This window comes from Siphateles boraxobius, unplaced genomic scaffold (genome assembly GCF_051911475.1).
Source record: "Siphateles boraxobius isolate OS27281-9 unplaced genomic scaffold, OSU_SipBor_1 24, whole genome shotgun sequence".
Taxonomy (NCBI): Eukaryota; Metazoa; Chordata; class Actinopteri; order Cypriniformes; family Leuciscidae; genus Siphateles; species Siphateles boraxobius.
This window is the reverse complement of record NW_027508855.1, coordinates 10,042,593-10,061,625: the sequence shown is the minus strand read 5'-3', so window position 1 is coordinate 10,061,625 and position 19,033 is coordinate 10,042,593. Positions and strand designations below refer to the sequence as shown.

Here is a 19,033-nt window from a genome sequence, read left to right as displayed (position 1 = left end):
TTGCATCAGGACAGTTTAATTCAAATGGGCAAGACATGCAAGTATCAAAATTAGTCTCATTATTTGATACATTAAGTATTCTTACCCCTTTTAAAAGAAGGGCGTGTTAGAACTAAACTGATGGTTTGCTCAATGCTGTTGATCTGTTGAATTTCAAACAATGCTATAACTTCTTGCTTTCCTGTATTCTGCTTCAGCTCTTTTCCCCTTGGTAAACTGTATGTATGTTTGTGTATGTTAGAGTTGGTCTAGTTAATAAAGTCTTGTTCATGTCACACGTAAAGTTGTCCGTGTCTCAAGCTCATATCTGGAGTCACTAATCATATCGATTTTGACTACTTGCTCTTAATAGTACTTAGTAAGAAAGACATTTCCCATGCCCCGGAAATGTACATTTCAATTAATTAATTAATAACCAATATTGAAGGTTTACAGGATGAACTGAGTAATTGGTTGTAATGTTAATGTAGCTACATCAAGTTAATCCGATTAACTGACCCAAATATTCATAATCAATTATAACAAGTTATGATTGGTTATTAATATTTCATAGAGTTAATTTGCTACACATACCTAGAGTGTTCATTAAAACAGATGTGGGCAGAGAAGCAAGAACTTCTCTCCACTCCAACCCCTGTAGCATCAAAGACTGAAAAGGAAGAGAACCGGGTGAAACAGAGAGAGAAAATAAGGGTGATTAGATTTATCTTGCAATTATGTTTTGTTTTTAGGGTTAAATCCTCTCTCAGGACCTGAAGTGTGACAATCACATCAACTCCATAGTGAAAAAAAAGCCCAGTAGAGGTTGTACATCCTTTGCCCGCTCAAGAAGTTCCACTTGCTCACAGGCCATGCTGATGCAGTTCTACTCAGCCGTCATTGTGTCTGTCCTTTGCACTTTATTAACTGTCTGGTTTAGCTCAGCTACAAAATCCAACATAAGAAGGCTACAGAGGACGGTTCGGAGTGAGGAAAAGGGTCCAAAAATCACCCTGGATCCCTCACATCCAAACACATTCTCTTTGAATCTTTGCCTTCTGGCCAGCGCTACAGAGCGCCGAGCACCAGAACAACCAGGCAAGAGAAAAGTTTTTTCCCCAGGGAAGAAAAGTTTCTTCTCATGGACAGTTAAATGTTCTCCCCATGTGCAATAATAACTGTGTCCAATATCACATATATCTATTTCCAATTCCAAGTATTTACCTCTTCTTATTCCATTCCCTGTTAATTCTATTCAATTTGTATATAGCACATACAAATCTTTATTTTTTATTTAACTATCTGTATATCTATATGTTGTTGTCTCTGTTTACTGGAAGCTTCTTCTTTCAGCAAAACAAAGTCCTTGTGTGTGCAAACATACTTGGCAATAAAGCTCTTTCTGATTCTGATTAAATGAAATATCCATAAACTTAACGGATAATGTCATGGCATAAAATTGCGATTTCTTTTTTTGTACAGTGCACAACTAAATACAGTATATATAGGACCAGATTTACTAAACAGGGTAAATTAGCATGAGACTGGCAATTTTCACAAATTGACTAAAGCAAACCTTAGTAAATCATATTGCATTATTCATTTAAAAAACTCTCCTTCCATAAATTTTGCGTCTAGCAAAATATGCAATAAGGTCAGCAGCAAAAATAACCGTGTTCATGCCTTTTCATCTCTAAAATAGTTAAGGCCTTGCGCTGGCACAAGCTGTTAGAAAATATGGCCCTTCGTTTTTGTTTTTTTTGTTTGTTTTTGTTTTAATCATACTAAATTAATCATACTAAATCAATGCATTAAATCAAATGTGTCAAGCTCCAAACCACCTGGCTAAACGTTTATAGTAATCCTAAAGACCTTGATTAGTTGGTTCAGGTGTGTTTAATTAAGGTTGGAACTAAACTCTGCAGGACAGTGGCACTCCTTTGAAACCCCTGTATTAAATCGACAGCCCTAATGCAAAATAAAGTTCTTCCAGTTTATTCTTTAGATATGAGTAGATGCCCTGGCATCCACTGAGCTAGAGCGAGACAGGTAGCGACTGATCGTTCGGCCATCTTCTCCAATAGCATTCTCAATCTTTGATAAGATGGAGCTCCTGAACTTCTTCCTGAAGTCATTGCCCATGAAGACGTACAAAACAGGGTTTAGGAAGCTGTTAGCAGCAGCAACAGTGGTGCCAATGGTCAGTCCTAGAGCAATGACCTCAGTGTTGAAGGTTTCGTTTTGTTCGATTAGCACAAATGTGTGGTACGGCAGCCAGCACAGGAAGAAGGTCAGAATGAGAGCCGTCATAATCTTAAATGGTTTGTTGGACTTTGCCATCTGGGTGGCTCTCAGTCTGAGGATGATGACAGTATAACAAAAGATAATGAGGATGAATGGCATCACAAATCCAAAAACAAAGCGGCTTGTTGCAATGATTTTGTGGCTATACTGGCTGGACGTGTAGTTGTTCATGCATCGGTTTGTGCCTAGGTGATTCTGGACATCACGGAATACAATAGATGGGATACTTAAAGCTGCAGAGATAATCCATGCGAGTACAATTAACACAGATGCTTTTCTGATAGTGCGATGATTCTGTGCCCAAACAGGAAACATGACGGCGATGCAGCGATCCATGCTGATGATGACGAGGAGGAAGATGCTGCTGAACATGTTGAGGAACATGACAAAGGACGTGAACTTGCACATGAAGAGGCCAAATATCCAGTCCAAGGTGACACTGTAGGCAATGTTAAAAGGCAAACAGGCACAGAATATGAAGTCAGATAGAGCCAGGCTCAAGTACCAGGTAGTATTGACTGACTTCTTCATGCCAAACCCTGCAATCCAGATAACCACCGCATTTCCTCCAAGGCCCAGCAAACAGATGATCACATTGATCACCAGCAACACCAGGCAAAGAACTTGAGTGAAACATTTGGTGTGGACTGTCGTGTGGGAAGAAACTCCATCGTAAGTTATATTACTGGAGTTATAATCTATGTAATTTTCATAATCAGTTGAATCATAGTTAAATTGAAAATCTGTTGAATCCATTGTAATTTACGTTGATTCCCTGAAAGCAGACAACAAAAGATCTTTTGTTAGTTAAATTGTTCTTCAAGTATTAATATCTGTAATATCACAGTCACTGTTCCCATATTATTATTGATCAGCAATGTCATTTCAACCTAGAGTTCAATGTAATTTAATGAAAATGGATTTTGTGAACTTTTAAAAAATAAATATGTTAGATTAGCAACAAATGATTTGAGAGAAAATTATAACTATATAAATAAAGTAAAATATTAGTTAAAAAAGAAAAAAAAGCTTGTCAGATGTAAATCAAAATAGATTCAATATTATATAATATATAAATATTATAAATACCTCTGTGGACATAAACGTTCAAATGTAACATTTCAATGTGGTTTGGAGTAAATGTTCACAAGTCATATATATAACCAGCATTTGCTCACCTTAGCCAAGAATCAGCGTCTCCAGCATTACCTCACCAGCACCCACTTGACATCTGACAACTGTGTCGCTTTTGCATTTATAAAGTACTGCTGTCCTATCCTTCTCTTGAGCAATATTGTGCATGACTGCACATGCTGTACTTCCACAAAACACTTCCCAAACTGTTTTTGTTTTCCTCATCAACAAGATCCCCTACTTTCACTTCTTGATTTTGTTCTTCTGGTTTTAGAGAAACAGATTCATAATAAAAAAACTCAAAGCTTTGGTCGTCTACAGTGATCTGACGTAATTTAGTGATGAGATCAGCCTGGGTAAGAGAATGTCACAGCCCATAAAGACATAAATAATCATTTAATTTAAATAGCCTCATGCCTCCATTGTCATCATATAAGTTTTCTTTTATCTCAATAAAATAATGAAAGGATAATTTAAAGTAATTAACATAGAAAAATTTTAGGTTTCACTTTTATTTTTCAAATCATCCTTTTTTCTTTTGAGTATTGTTTAAAAGGCAATTATTTTAAAGGGTTTTCTTGAATTCAATATCCATTATAAAATGTAAAGCTTAATTGTTTTTATAAAAACTTAACCCTTTGATGCACAGGCTTTGCAAACCCCTTCTAATGCACAACATGGGTCTAAAAAGACCCGCATTCATTTAGTTATTTCATGCATGGCTTGGCATTTTTTTGTTTCATCTTTTGAAATCACTTTATTTCAGCATTTAATATTCCATGATCTATGAATTTATGATTTATGAATATTCAAAATATCTTGTTTTCAATTATCACAAATTCATGTTAAAAAATGACCCATCTATGCAAGCGTGATAAAACAAAAGAATAAAGAAAACCTTCAGTTAAAATAACCAATTTCACAGTTATTTAGATCAACACATTTACTGTAACCTCTGAAAATATGTTTATTGGCCACTTTGTCACACATATCATATATAACAGATAACACTGGAATTGAACTGTAGTGTAGTGCAACTGTAGTGAATTGTGGTGAATGTGATTGAATGAAAAAAAAACAACTAACAAAATAAAATTTCACTGTTACAGCGCCATCTCAGTGCTTGCATGCCTCACAAATGACAACTACAAGTTTGTGCGCCTTGCACATGGCCCTCCTGCTGATGTCCTCCTGTGGCCGGGTGGTGGCTGTGTTTTTTTATTTATTATTTTACTTTTAAAGTGTTAAATTTATATAGCACTTTTGTCTGAGCTCAATGGCTATACATGGAAGGAGGAATCTCAACCACCACCAATGTACAGTATCCACCTGGATGATGCAACGGCAGCCATAGTGCAGAAGAACGCCCTCCACACTGGCTTATTGGTGGAGAGGAGACAGTGATGAAACCAATCAGTATATAAGGGGATGATTAGGAGGCCATGATGATGGACAGAGGCCAATGGGCAAATTTGGCCAGGATGCCAGGGTTAAACCCCTACTTTTTTATGAACGTCATTCTGGGGGTTTTTGGAGGTGCCCTCCAAGCGCCTCTTCATATGGGGCATGACAAGCTCCTCGACCATGCAGCTCCTTGATAAATAGCCGTCGTGCATTGGTCACACCACCCATGTAATCAGGGTGTTGTGCAGTGAAGTTGGTGTAGGCATTGAGGGTGGCAACATCCAGCACATTGTAGTTTTGGATAATTTCTGGTTTCTTCACACTGGTTTCATCCACTTTTTTTCATCATGCATGGTGCTCAGGAGGACAACTGCCTTTCCCTTCTTTGACGCATAGCTTGCCATGGTCATGTTACCATTGAATCCAAATTCTAAACTATGCTTCTCCCTCAATTTGGATGGCTCCATCATGACAGGCAGTAAGTCTGGCTTGTTCTGGGGAAGAGTCAACTGACAGACGTAAAGGGTGACCGATAGCTTTGATTTATGACAACAAATAAAAATGACAGAATATGGAGATACAAGGTTTCCGCCCGACAGCGGCAATATATACTTGTATATATAATAAAGGGATAGTTCACCCAAAAATGAAAATTCTGTCAGTAATTACTCACCCTCATGTTGTTCCAACCGGAACACAAATCAAGATATTTTTGATTCAATCTGAGAGCTGGATCACTCCTCCATAAACTTCTAAGGGATTGAAACTTGCCAGCCCCGAAAAGTTATTAAAGACATTGTTAAAATAGTTCAAGTAGGCCTACTAAATTACATTTTAATTTTATTGAAACAGAAAATAGCCGGCTACATTTCACAATATCAGTGTATCATATAAAAAAAATCTGACTTGGTGAGCTTAAGAGACCTTTAAAACAAGAAAAAAGAATACACACACACCCTGTATTATAAACACAGCAAAACAGATTATGGTGCGTGTTTTTATGACAATGTTTATATTATGTTAGGCTACTAGCAAAACAACATAAAAACACTTACCTTGTAGTTTTCGTGTTACATTCCACATATCCTGCGATCCGTAGTGTCCATTAAAAGTTGAAAAAGCACAGGATAGGTAACAGAAGTGAATATTGTGATTTGGTTTGCCGTTTCGGTCTTACTTCAACTGTAGTAGATAAAAAAGGGACTGGAGAAGTCACCGTCTATAATTCAGTGTCCAATATTTTAAAACCCGATGCAGCACGAGCAAATTTCTTACCGCACAATCCAGCACAAACGAACAAGACTATTTTGGGTGAATTTGGAGCATGTGGGGGGGCTGAGTGACCTCAGAATGACCAAAAAATATTATTTTATTATCTAAACAACTGAAGCAGCTCAAACGAAACTTTTTACAGCACAAACGGAGCACAAACGATTGAGCCTATTTTGGATGAATTTGAAGCATGTGGGGGGGCTGAGTGACGTCATCGACTTAACATTTAATGCTTAATATTTTAAAACCCGGCGCAGCACAAAATTTACTTTACAGCAAAAAACAGCACAAGCGAAGCACAAACGATTGCGTCTACTTTGGGTGAATTTGGAGCATGTGGGGGGCTGGTCACATCATCGTCTATAATTCAATGTCTGATATTTTAAAAACCGACGCAGCACAAACGAGACTTTTACCGGCACAAACCAGCACAAACGAAGCACAAACGAACTACACTATTTTGGATGAAATTGGATCATGTGGGGAGGCTAAGTGACCTCAGAATGACCTAGATATATTCTTTTAATATCAAAAAAACCGAAGCAGCACAAACGAAACTTTTTACAGCACAAACCAGCACAAACGGAGCACAAACAATTGAGCCTATTTTGACGACGTTTTGCGTTGGGTGGGGGGCCAACTTCACGCAGGTTCATTACCATCATTTAATATGTAGAAGGAAAAATGTTGATTAATACTTTGATTATAAATCTGCTACTTTTACTTTCCTTTTTATGTTTATTTATTAAAGTTTGTGAAATGCTCACTGGTTGCTGCCTCCGTCCCACAAATAACCGCATTACACAGACCAGTCAGCATCTATTTGCACCTTGTATTTGCAGAGTTTAGTTCCAACCCTGCTCCAGCACACATACCTGTATTTTTCAAATAATATGAAAGGACTTGATTAGCTTGATCGCGTGAGTTTAACTATTGCAGATAAACTGCAGGGCTGTGCCCCTCCAGGAACTAAGTTTTGCACCCCTGGTCTATATATATATATATATATATGTGTGTGCTGTGGAATCTTTCATTCCACAGCATCTAAACTCCGGTTACACTCATGATGTGGAAGAATTGATGAGACTCAGGGTATATTGAAACAATTTATGCAGCACCAAAACTATTACTAACTGTAAACAAAATCAATATGTGCGACGTTGACATAATGACACGTTTAAACCCAGAACACAAAAAGCTCAAAATTAACTATTTTTCTCTTTTCACTAATAAAATGAATTTATGCTAACATACAGTAGTTTCCTCTGTTAAAATCTCTGAAATTATAGTTTAGCAATTCATGACCTTTAAGAGTAGTTTGTTCATGAATCAGACTACACAGGTCATATTGTATGTTTGTTTTGGGGTTAAGAATGGGAGGATTGCCAAAAAGCGCTGCTGGAAACACTGCTGTTCCTGTCTGCTTCAAGTAAACTCAGCAGGAAAGTGGATCTCGAGGGCCAGACTTTCCTATCCCTGATCTGATCTGATGGGTTTCTCTTCACACGCGAGTGACCACATGCTGAACAGCTACTTCATAGAATATTGTGTCTGTAATCTTGAAACATTCATGTTATATGATATAATGATATAGAGGAGGCCTATATATATCAGGCCTCCTCATATATATAGGTGAGTAAGCTATATATATATATATATATATTTAGCTTACTCACCTATGTTCCTCCACAGCTTTCTGCATCCCTCCGTCACCCCGACTCCTCACTCTTATCTGGTTTCCTATCCCAGCCAGAGAGAATGGGGAGGTACTCTGGGTTCGGGCCAAAATACAGAGCTCGGCGTCAGAGCTATATAAATACAGAGCTCCTCGGACAGCATGTCAAATACACGTCCTCTATACGCTGTCCGTTTACTTGGTGTAAACTTGTGAAATTCAATTTTATTTTATATACCATTCCAAAGCAGAGAAATTGTGTTTTAATGCTTTCTGTAAACCAGGCAAATGCAACCCCACTTAAAAAATCAGAAGCAGGAAGAAACCTTGGGTGGAACCAAGATCCTTTCCTCCTCAGGCTGCTTTATAAATAAACGTGACCGCCAGGGACGTGCGGTCAGGGTAGGCAGGGTAGGCAGTGCCTCACCAAAGGAAATGTTGACATTACATTTATTAAAGCTGCAGTAGGGTGTTTTGAGAAAATGTTGACTTAGACTGAAAACTTGAACAAGCACAACTTACAGGTCCCACCCCCTTGCTCTCTGCTGCGCTACAGCCCTCCCTCCACAGCTCCTCCCCCACAGCCCAGCCTGCCATGAACGCGCTGGCTAGTAAGCAGGGCCACCGATGACGGCCGATTATAAACATTTATGGAACATTCAGTAATAGGGACGAAACATCAACAATATGCTTTACATTGACTATGGCCTGCCCATACTTTGACTACAAACTTGGTCCTCAAATCATTATTTATTTTGCAATACATGTAACTTTATAACGTTGCACACTAACTATAAGTTAAAAATAGCTAGTAAGATAACGTTAAAGGATTAGTTCACTTTTAAAAAAAACTTTTGCTGATAATTTACTCACCCCCATGTCATCCAAGATGTCCATGTCTTTCTTTCTTCAGTCGAAAAGAAATTACGGTTTTTGATGAAAACATTCCAGCCTTTTTCTCCATATAATGGACTTCAATAGGACACAAACGTTTCAAGGACCATATGACAGTTTCAGTGCAGCTTCAAAGGGCTTTAAACGATAACAGACGATGAATAAGGGTCTTATCTAGCGAAACGATCGGTCATTTCAAAAATAAATACAAAACTTTAAGTTTTATAAGCACAAATGCTCGCCTTGCTCTGTTCTGTGATGCACGTTCGTGATCCTGTTCGAACTCGTTCATCAAAATGAACAAATCTTTTTTCGAGTCATTTCGTTCGTTGAATGAACGAAATGACTCGAAAAAAGATTCGTTCATTTGGATGACCGAGTTCGAACAGGAGAGTCACGAACGACGGTACGCGCTCGCGCTGTGCAAGGGAGGGGTGATCAGCGCGTACACGAGCATTATTGACACTGCTAAGACATCCCTCCTGGCTCTGATTGGTTGTTTCTGACCGGGAGCGGTGTATTTCTGCAAATGGCAATAGGAACACAGGGAGGAGTCAGAGGAGCTTGATTTTTTCACAGATTATCCGTCTTAAATTCTACTGTCAGGACATAATGACAGTTTTAACAAATATTTGTTTACAAAAGTTACATACTGGAGCTTTAATTCCAAGAGCTTTATTAATTCACCACATTATTAATTGCATTTATTTTATTCCAAACATACATTTTTGTAAGAAACATTTTCAGGAATACACATATAATATACTATTTTTGCCATTGTTTGCTCCTAAAAATCATTGTTTCATGCTGAAAATTCAAGGCCATGGCCATTGAGGCAGAGGTTAGCAGTGCTTCTTTGGTCCATAGAACGTAGTTTACGTCAGTTTTCATGCTGTCTTGAATTATCAACATTGAGGCAGAGTCCGGGAGCTTGCTTCTATTCATGTCACGTGATCCACTCACTCCGCGCTTCAAGCTACTTAGCAAGCATCTAGCGGCGCCTAGCGTTGGAAGCGTCCTATGAAGAAAAAGAGCTGTGGTCGTTAACGGGAAACCGTTGTAGACGAAGTCCATGCGTCTATCCCTCTGGACAAAGATGTCAATTACTTTGTTGTAAAAGTCCTCTTTGTTGGGTGTATTTCTCAATTTCATAATTGAGTATGTGTATTTCTCAATTTCATAATCTCTCCTTTTCAATGGAAATAAGAGCCAAGGAGGAAAGTCTGTTCTGCTCCATTCACGTCAGAGGCGCCCGCGCCATTGGATGTGCAGTTGCCGCAGCACAGCCTATGAGCGAGCCATACGCTCACTGTGCTAACGTTAGCTGTGCAGCTGCAATTGCGTTTTACATATAGGCTTCAGTAAATCGAGGAAAAGGAGTTTCGTCTACAAATAAAAGTAAGCACCCCCTTTAAAACGTAAATTATTTATTTATCTATTATTTTTAAAACTCTTATATTGGCTTATGTGTCTTGTCTGATGGTGGGCTATATAACGTTAGGCCTGCTGTGCGCTGACACCAAAATGATCTCTCCTCCATACCCTGGTGTGCCGTCACCTCTGCCACATTTGTACTGTAGGTCTATCTGTGCGATTATGGTGCATTTCGTAAGGGTTAAAATGCTGTTTTGTAGTTCTCTTTTTTTAATCCTGGTGCGCCGTCGCCAGACGCTCATTGCTTGTCGGTGTGTATGCCTAGCGCAGTTTGTAGGAGCGAATAAGCTGTTTTTGTACTTTAAAGCTGTACTGCTGACACAATGTTTTCTGACTGTAGCCTATTCAAATCCTGGTGCGCCGTCACCAGAGTGACCAGACCAATAGTGTGTGTGTGTGTGTGTGGCTGTCTGTACGCATTTTGAAGGAGTGACTAGGCTGCTTGTCGGTTCGCTGACAACGCACCGCCTCCCTCCCTCTCTCCCTAAAATCCACTTGATCCGTCTGCGGCGCGGAACGTCAGCGTCGCGGATGCCGGAGCTAACCGCGGCCATTATAGTCAATGCTCTTAAGTCCACCAGCTGCGGACGCAGCGCGTCTCAAAAGCGTCCCAGAAGCGTCTCTCTGCTCCACTCTGCAGAGAATAGAGAGCCTAAGTCCCTCCCCTTCCGGTGGACCACCATTGCATCTTATTTCGGAAAAATATTGTATGGTAGTCAATGGCGAGAGACAACAAATATTTGGATACCGTTTGAATTGTGCCCTGAATTACACATGATGTTTGTCAATTTAAAAGATACATTTTAAAGTCAAGCAAGTCGCAGTTTGATGTAAAACTGTTGAGGTATAAGACTGTGAAAATACGTAATTACAAAGACTACAAACCCAAAAGGCGCGCATGTGACGTCTAACCTTTTATCTCAATGAATGAAGCTAACTTTACTGAAGCTAACGTCTGTCATTTTTTTCTATAGTTTAAAGTTATAATCGTAACGTTATGCCGTCATGCCTGTGTGTTTTGTACCAGACTGCACACACACGAGCTTGGTGACGTACATAGTGCGAGACCAGAGATGTAGTTCATTGAGTGATTTTCACATAAAACTAAATGTTACTCTTCTGTTTTATGACAAAAAAACTTTGACTTTCTTGACTTTCATAATTATCTTTTAAATTGACAAACATCATATGTGTAATTCAGGGCACAGTTCAGACGGAATAAAAAGATAAGTTGTCTCTCCCCATTGACTACCATACAATTTTTTTCCGAAATAACGTCCCATGAGCCGGAAGCAGAGGGGAGCGACTTAGGCTTTCTATAGGTAGCAGGTCTATTTTCGCCGCTTGCCGTGTCAAGCAGCACAGGGTACATCGTACCGGGCAGGAAGTCAGACACAGAACCGCATAGAGGATCCGGTCGATTTTCAAAATAAAACACCCTGTGGAGACCAACGCTCCGCTGCTGAAACGCGTCTGAGACGCTTCCAGTGGACTTTGACGTTGAGCTAGGGACGCATTAAAAACGTGGCGCTGACATTCCGCGCCGTAGACGGATCCAGTGGATTTTAGGGGTGACTGTGTCCCGCACAAAACATTTGTTTGTTGTATAAGTCATAAGATAGATGTGTCCATTAATTTGATTATTAGATTTGGTTGTGCATTAGTCCCACATATGACTGACTTTGCTGTATGCAGGCAGCGATGTGATGATGCCTGATATGAACTTGGGTTGCTATATTAACTGAATGAATTATGAACATGCCACATTGATAGGTCACAGCCTACCCATGACAAGATTTCACTGCACGTTACCGCCCATTTTTCCCCTGTGACGTATATCTGAGCATGTCAAACAATAAATAAATTGGGATAGATGTTGTATTGATGTTTCATTTAACCCTAAAACAGGCGAGAGCGAAAAATTATCAGCAAAAAAAAAAAGAATTTCATGTCACTTGAATTCATCTGGACTTAAATAAAACAAATCCAAATAATTTTTTGATATATTTGATATAGTTTGCATTTTATCGGTTGTATGTCCCAGGATACGTTACCCAATTAGCATGTTTTAAAATGTTGTTAGCGAGAATTAACATCTTGCTAGCATGATTTAGCATGTTAATAGCATTTTATCACGCTGCTAGCATTAATTAGCATGTTGTATGTTTAACACATTTCTAGAGTGAATTAGCATGTTGCTATCATAAATTAACATATTTCTAGCATGTTTTAATATGAATTAGCATGTTACTAGCATGTTTTAACATGAATTAGCATGTTACTAGCATTAATTAGCACTTTGCTAACATGACTTAACATGTCACTAACATGTTTTAGCATGAATTAGCATGTTGCTAGCATGATTTAACATGTTTGCTAACATGATATAACCATTTGCTAGCATGAATTAACGTGTTAAAACATATTAATAACATGATTTAACATGTTGCTAGCATGTTTAACATTTTGTTAGCATTAATTAAAGTCGCTAGCATTATTTAATGTTTTGGAACATTGCTAAAATGAATTAACATGTTGCTAGCATGTTTAACGTGTTGTTAGTATAAATTAGCATATTGCTAGCATTATATAGCATGTTGTTAGCATGAATTAACATGCTGCTACACACCCATCACATACAGCACTATTGCATGACGCGTCACCATGGAAATTATTTTGTCTAGCCAACATAAATATCCTGGCTCTTCCAAGATTTATAATGGGAGGGAATGGTATCATAGATTTTGTAGCCCAAAAAGAGCATCCATCCATCATAAAAGTAATCCATACGGCTCCAAGAAAAATATCCATATTTATAACTGTATAATCTATAATCACTGGCTTCCAGGAACGGCTGTACGCAAGTCTAGTTCCGGCAGAGGAGTGACCTCTGACCCGACGAATGATATACTGACGAATGCAGAAGCACAGAGGATAGAGCAAAACAAAACTCGGTCACAAATTAAATAGTCCAAAACGAGAGTTTTTGAAGAGAATTGTAGGAGGATTTCGATATAAGAGAGGAGGAGCTTGAGTTTGTTGCCCAGCACTATTTATTTGTTTGAACTGTGAGAAGTGACTACTCTCATGGTCTCACCTAAGTTTATGCTGCTCCTACATTCTACATCATACGCCGGGTCAGAGGTCACTCTTCTGCCGGAACCAGACTTGCCTACGGCCGTTACCAAAAGCCGGTATTTGTAAAATTATAAATATGGATATTTTTACAAAAACGCATCGTTTTGCTTCAGAAGGCCTTTATTAACCCCCTGGAACAGAATGGATTACTTTTATGACACTTTGCACAAACCACAAGCTAATAATAGCAGTGAAAAAGTTTTGACAGGAAATGTTGTGTTCACTGCAGAACACATAAAGCACATGGTGAAACGCACTTTTTGCTATTACTTTACTCATATGCAATTATTCAGCATATGCAATTTTATTTAATGCCAGCTATAATGTAGATGTTACATATATAAGTAATAAATATATATTTTAAAGAATCTAGCACTGTGAAGTGCTCTGGTGATTGAAAGATGAATTGTCACCATCTATTGAATGCTTTGAAACACTTTTTCAATGCATGTTTAGAGCTACTGCATTTGCTCTGTCTGTATCTTGCATCATGGACCTCATTCATGTAATGCGTACAGAATGAAATCCTCTGTAAATCATATTTAAATCTACTCTTACATAAAATCAGTCTGCACATGTTTCATAAATAAGGCCCAATGCATACAGACATATTCTCATGATTACTTTGAATCACCGTATATTCTCTCTTTCTAATTTAAAAAAAAAAAAAAAAAAAAAAACATTTAATAACATATTAATTTGTATTATATTCATTACACCATAAACAGGTTTATACATGGTTTTTATAAACCATGATTTAAAGATTATTATTCACGTCGACACTAATGATGTTCGACTTCGCCAGTCGGAGATCACCAAAATTAACATTAAAGAGGTGTTTGAACTCGCAAGTACGATGTCAGGCACTGTAATTTGCTCTGGCCCCATTCCTGTCCGAAGGAGTGATGAGATAGTTAGTAGATTGTGTTCACTCAATGGCTGGCTGTCTAAGTGGTGTCCGCAAAATAATATAGAATTCGTAGACAATTGGAAAAGTTTTTGGGGCAAACCTGGCCTGTTGAAAAGAGATGGTATTCATCCCTCCTGGGATGGTGCTGCTCTTCTCTCTAGTAATTTGGCTCATAGTCTTAGAGATAAAACATGACAATCTGGGGCTCAGGTCAGGAAGCAGACAGACTGGCTAAACCGACCGTCTGCTAGCGGCCTCGCGTCACCAAGGTCAGATAAATCCCATCTCATAGAGGCTCTTTCATCTAGATATCATCATATAGAGACTGTGTCTGTTCCCCCGAATTTGGAAATACAAAAAACTTCCAAACCTATCTAAGGTTAAAAATTTAATTGATGTTCAACAAATAAAAAACAGATATAATACAGATTAGCAAACGATAAAGTTTGGGGTTGCTGAATATTCAATCCCTTACTTCAAAAGCACTTATTGTTAATGATATGATTTCAGATTATAACCTAGATCTGCTGTGTTTGACAGAAACCTGGCTAAAACCAAACGATTACATTACTTTAAATGAGTCCACCCCGCAAGATTACTGTTATAAACATGAACCTCGTCCGAAAGGCAAAGGGGGAGGTGTTGCGGTCATTTATAGTAATATGTTTAAAACCACTGAGAAATATAGTTTTAAATATACTTCTTTTGAAGTGTTGGTGCTTAATGTAAAAATATATAGTGTAAACGATAAATCACGTTTGAGAATTCTGCTGGCTTCTGTATACAGGCCACCAGGGCACCATAAGGACTTAATTTGCTGACTTTCTATCAGAATTAGTATTGGCTGCAGATAAAGTACTAATTGTTGGTGATTTTAATATACATGTAGATAATGAAAAACATGCATTGGGATTGGCATTTAAAGACATGGTAAACTCAATTGGAGTTAGACAACACGTGTCAGGACCTACTCATTGTCGTAATCATACTCTAGATCTAATATTATCACATGGAATCAATGTTGATGCTGTTGAAATACTGCACTAGAGCGACGACATCTCAGATCATTATCTAGTCTCATGTAAATTACATTTAGCCGAGGCTGCAAAGCCGACTCCGTGTTAAAAATATGTTAGACCTATCACTTCTGCCACGAAAAATTGCTTTATCAATAATCTTCCAGATCAGTTTCATCATCTCAGCATCCCAGATAGCTTAAAAGAACTCGATATTGCAACAGAAACTTTTAACTCTCTCTTTTCCAGCACTTTAGATGCAGTTGCTCCGCTGCGCTTTAAGAAGATTAATTTGATTAATCTTGAAAAATTTGATTCATTTGTTGCAATAGGAGAAGAAGAATTTTGCAAAATCGTTAACTCATCTAAATCGACAACTTGTATGTTAGACCCTATACCGACTAAACTATTGAAAGAGATGCTTCCAGAGGTCATAGATCCTCTTCTCAATATCATTAATTCGTCTTTGTCTCTAGGATACGTACCAAAACCCTTTAAGCTGGCTATGATTAAACCGCTTGTTAAAAAACGCAACTTGATCCTACAGAATTAGTCAATTACAGGCCGATCTCGAATTTGCCTTTTCTGTCAAAGATATTAGAATAGGCAGTATCCTCACAACTGTATTCCTTTCTTGAAGGAAATGCTATCTACGAGGATTTTCAGTCCGGATTTAGACCGTACCATAGTACTGAGACTGCTTTCATTAAAGTCACAAATGATTTGCTCTTATCATCCGATCGTGGTTGTATCTCTCATTTAGTGTTACTTGATCTTAGTGCTGCATTTGACACCATTGACCACAACATTCTCTTAAATAGACTAGAAAACTATGTTGGCATTAGTGGAATTGCACTAGAATGGTTTAAATCATACTTATCTGACCGTTATCCGTTTGTAGCAGTAAATGAAGAGATGTCTTATCGGTCAAAAGTTCAGTATGGCGTACCACAAGGCTCAGTACTAGGACCGCTGCTGTTCACTCTGTACATGCTACCGTTAGGAGATATCCTTAGGAAACATGAAATTAGTTTCCACTGTTATGCTGATGATACTCAGCTCTATATTTCCTCAAAACCTAACGAAACTTACCAATTCTCAAAATTAACGGAATGGATAGCTGATATAAAAAATTGGATGACTAGTAATTTCGTTTTACTAAATTCTGAAAAAACAGAGATTCTAATTATTGAACAAAAAAGTTCCACACGCAATAACCTAGAAAACTGTTTAACACTTGATGGCTGCTCTGTCAAGTCTTCGTCATCAGTTAGGAACCTGGGTGTGCTCTTTGATACCAATCTCTCATTTGAAAGTCACGTGTCTAGTATCTGTAAAAGCGCATTTTTCCATCTTAAAAATATATCTAAATTACGGCATATGCTCTCACTGATAAATGCGGAACAATTAGTTCATGCGTTCATGATCTCAAGGCTAGATTATTGTAATGCTCTACTGGGTGGTTGCCCTGCACGCTTAATAAACAAACTACAGCTGGTCCAAAACGCAGCCGCTAGAGTTCTTACCAGAAGCAGGAAGTATGAACATATTAGCCCGGTTCTGTCAACACTGCATTGGCTCCCTATTAAACATTGTATACATTTTAAAATATTGCTGATTACTTACAAAGCACTAAATGGTTTAGCTCCGCAGTACTTTAGCGAGCTCTTAACCCATTATAGTCCTTCACGTCTATTGCGATCTCAAAATTCTGGCCAGTTGATAATACCTAGAATATCAAAATCAACTGCTGGCGGTAGATCCTTTTCCTATTTAGCACCAAAACTTTGGAACTATCTTCCTAACATTGTCAGGGAAGCAGACAGTCTGTCAGTTCAAATCTAGACTAAAAACACATCTCTTTGGCTTAGCATACACATAACACATTATAGATTGCTATAATTCAATGTTAGGCTGCATAGTTTAGATCAGCCGGAACCGGGAACACTTCCCATTAATCCTGATGTTGCCTTTTTTTTCGCCTTCATTCGCCATTGGCTTTTGGCTTGCTTAGTTGGGGACATTTAACATTTAATTTTGAATTTAACAATACTATTACAACTTTACTTTCCTGTTATCTCTGTAAAGCTGCTTTGAAACAATTTGTATTGTAAAACGCTATATAAATAAAGGTGAATTGACTTGACTTGACTTGACATGGTTACATTTTTACTATTTAAGATACAATAATGTATTATGACAAAACAGCAACAATATTATAATACAGCACCAACATAAAAAAAGCTAACACTTTACAATAACAGTACATGAATAATCATGTACTAATACCTAAATTAATAATTACTTTACTATGAACTAATGATGAGTTAAGACACGTACTAATGAAGAACTAACCTTAACTATTACATGAGTCATATGAATTACTGCATGAATATACCATCTTAACTACAGATTAGAACATGCTTGTTAATTAATGTATTAATTAACACTTTGGGGTAAACTAAATCAGACATGCTCTAGATTAGAAGAAAGATGTATTAAAAGGGCACAATGTAAAATTGTTCATAAATTTGCCACCAGCAACTGTCACAAACATCATTGAATGACACTAGATGTCTTGCAATATTTACATTCAACCTTACTCATTGAACACACAATGATGCATTCATCATTAAAAACTATTTAATCTCATTCCGTTTTAAGTTATTCCACTGCTGCCATCAAGACTGAAATACCTACACTAACATATCTATAGTGACGCATATGGCTCCATTGTCTGTTTCTGACGCGTGCTTATGTCTTGACTCAAATAAACAAATGTCCATGCCTTCAGAATCGATTTCATATAAGCCAAGTCCTTTTATTGTCCATTTGGCATTGCAAATAACAAAATAAACAAAATAAAGGATTAAATCAAACTTCTGATTCAAACATACTGTTAAGCAGGAGCATAATCCATATGGCACAGCATGACATGACACGACATGGCTCGACACAGCACGACACAGCACGACACAGCACGGTCAAAAAGTTTGTTGACCTTCCATAAGCGCACCTGTTACTCATTACCACCGCGCTTAAATGCACTCAAAATACTAGTGCGCCCTCTAGTGTCACAAAAAAAATACATTTCAGCATAATGGCTCCAACATACCGGCCCCTGAACTGTTAATGACACAAGGCATAAACAATTCAAAATCATATATTTACATAAGGAGCCATCAAACAAACCATTATTATACATAAGTAAACCATGCATTCGAATAACCTTTTATCACATTTCTAATAAAAGACAAAGTTTTGTTACTGGTCTTATTACTGTGTTTGTTTTGGTTTGAACTCGCACAGATCTTACTAAACCTCTTTTATCTGGGAATGTTTCTAGTACTCTTCCAAGAGTCCAAGAATTGCGTGGAGCTGTAGAATCTGCAATGAGTACAATATCACCCGTTTTAAGATTACGTCTCTCTTTTGTCCATTTTTGCCTTTCCTGTAGCAACGGCAAGTACTCCTTTATCCATCTTTTCCAAAAGAGATCTGAAAGGTATTGTACTTGTTTCCATCTTCTTTTTACATACTGATCTGACTTCTCAAAAAGACCAGGAGGATAGGTTGGGTTTCTCTTCATAGTAAGCAGATGATTGGGGGTAAGTGCTTCAAGATCATTTGGATCTTCGGATACTTTAGTGATGGGTCGATTATTGAGAATTGCCTCCGCTTCACACAGAACAGTGTGTAATCCTTCATCATCCAGCGTTTGTTGATTCAAAACGGAGGACAACACCTTTCTTATCATTCTGATGATGCGTTCCCATGCACCACCATGATGTGAAGCTGTGGGTGCATTAAAACTCCATTTAATTCCTTTGTGCGCTAAAACCTTTGTGATTTTATTTTGATTAAACTCTGCCA

At 37.9% G+C, this 19,033-nt stretch overlaps 1 protein-coding gene across 1 annotated transcript; it reads right to left on the bottom strand.

The window, feature by feature from the left end:
* LOC143748995 (chemerin-like receptor 1) lies at positions 1-3,667 on the bottom strand. The gene is made up of 2 exons (XM_077241336.1): positions 3,462-3,667; positions 1-3,058 (listed from the first exon to the last, which is right to left on the bottom strand). The coding sequence occupies exon 2, from the start codon at positions 3,037-3,039 to the stop codon at positions 1,981-1,983; it is 1,059 nt and encodes a 352-aa protein (XP_077097451.1). The 5' UTR covers positions 3,040-3,058; positions 3,462-3,667; the 3' UTR covers positions 1-1,980.
* Positions 3,668-19,033: the final 15,366 nt, after the last annotated feature.

Bases quoted from the DNA above. Each gene is read 5' to 3' on its own strand.
- LOC143748995 (XM_077241336.1), bottom strand. From the start codon at position 3,039: ATGGATTCAACAGATTTTCAATTTAACTATGATTCAACTGATTATGAA.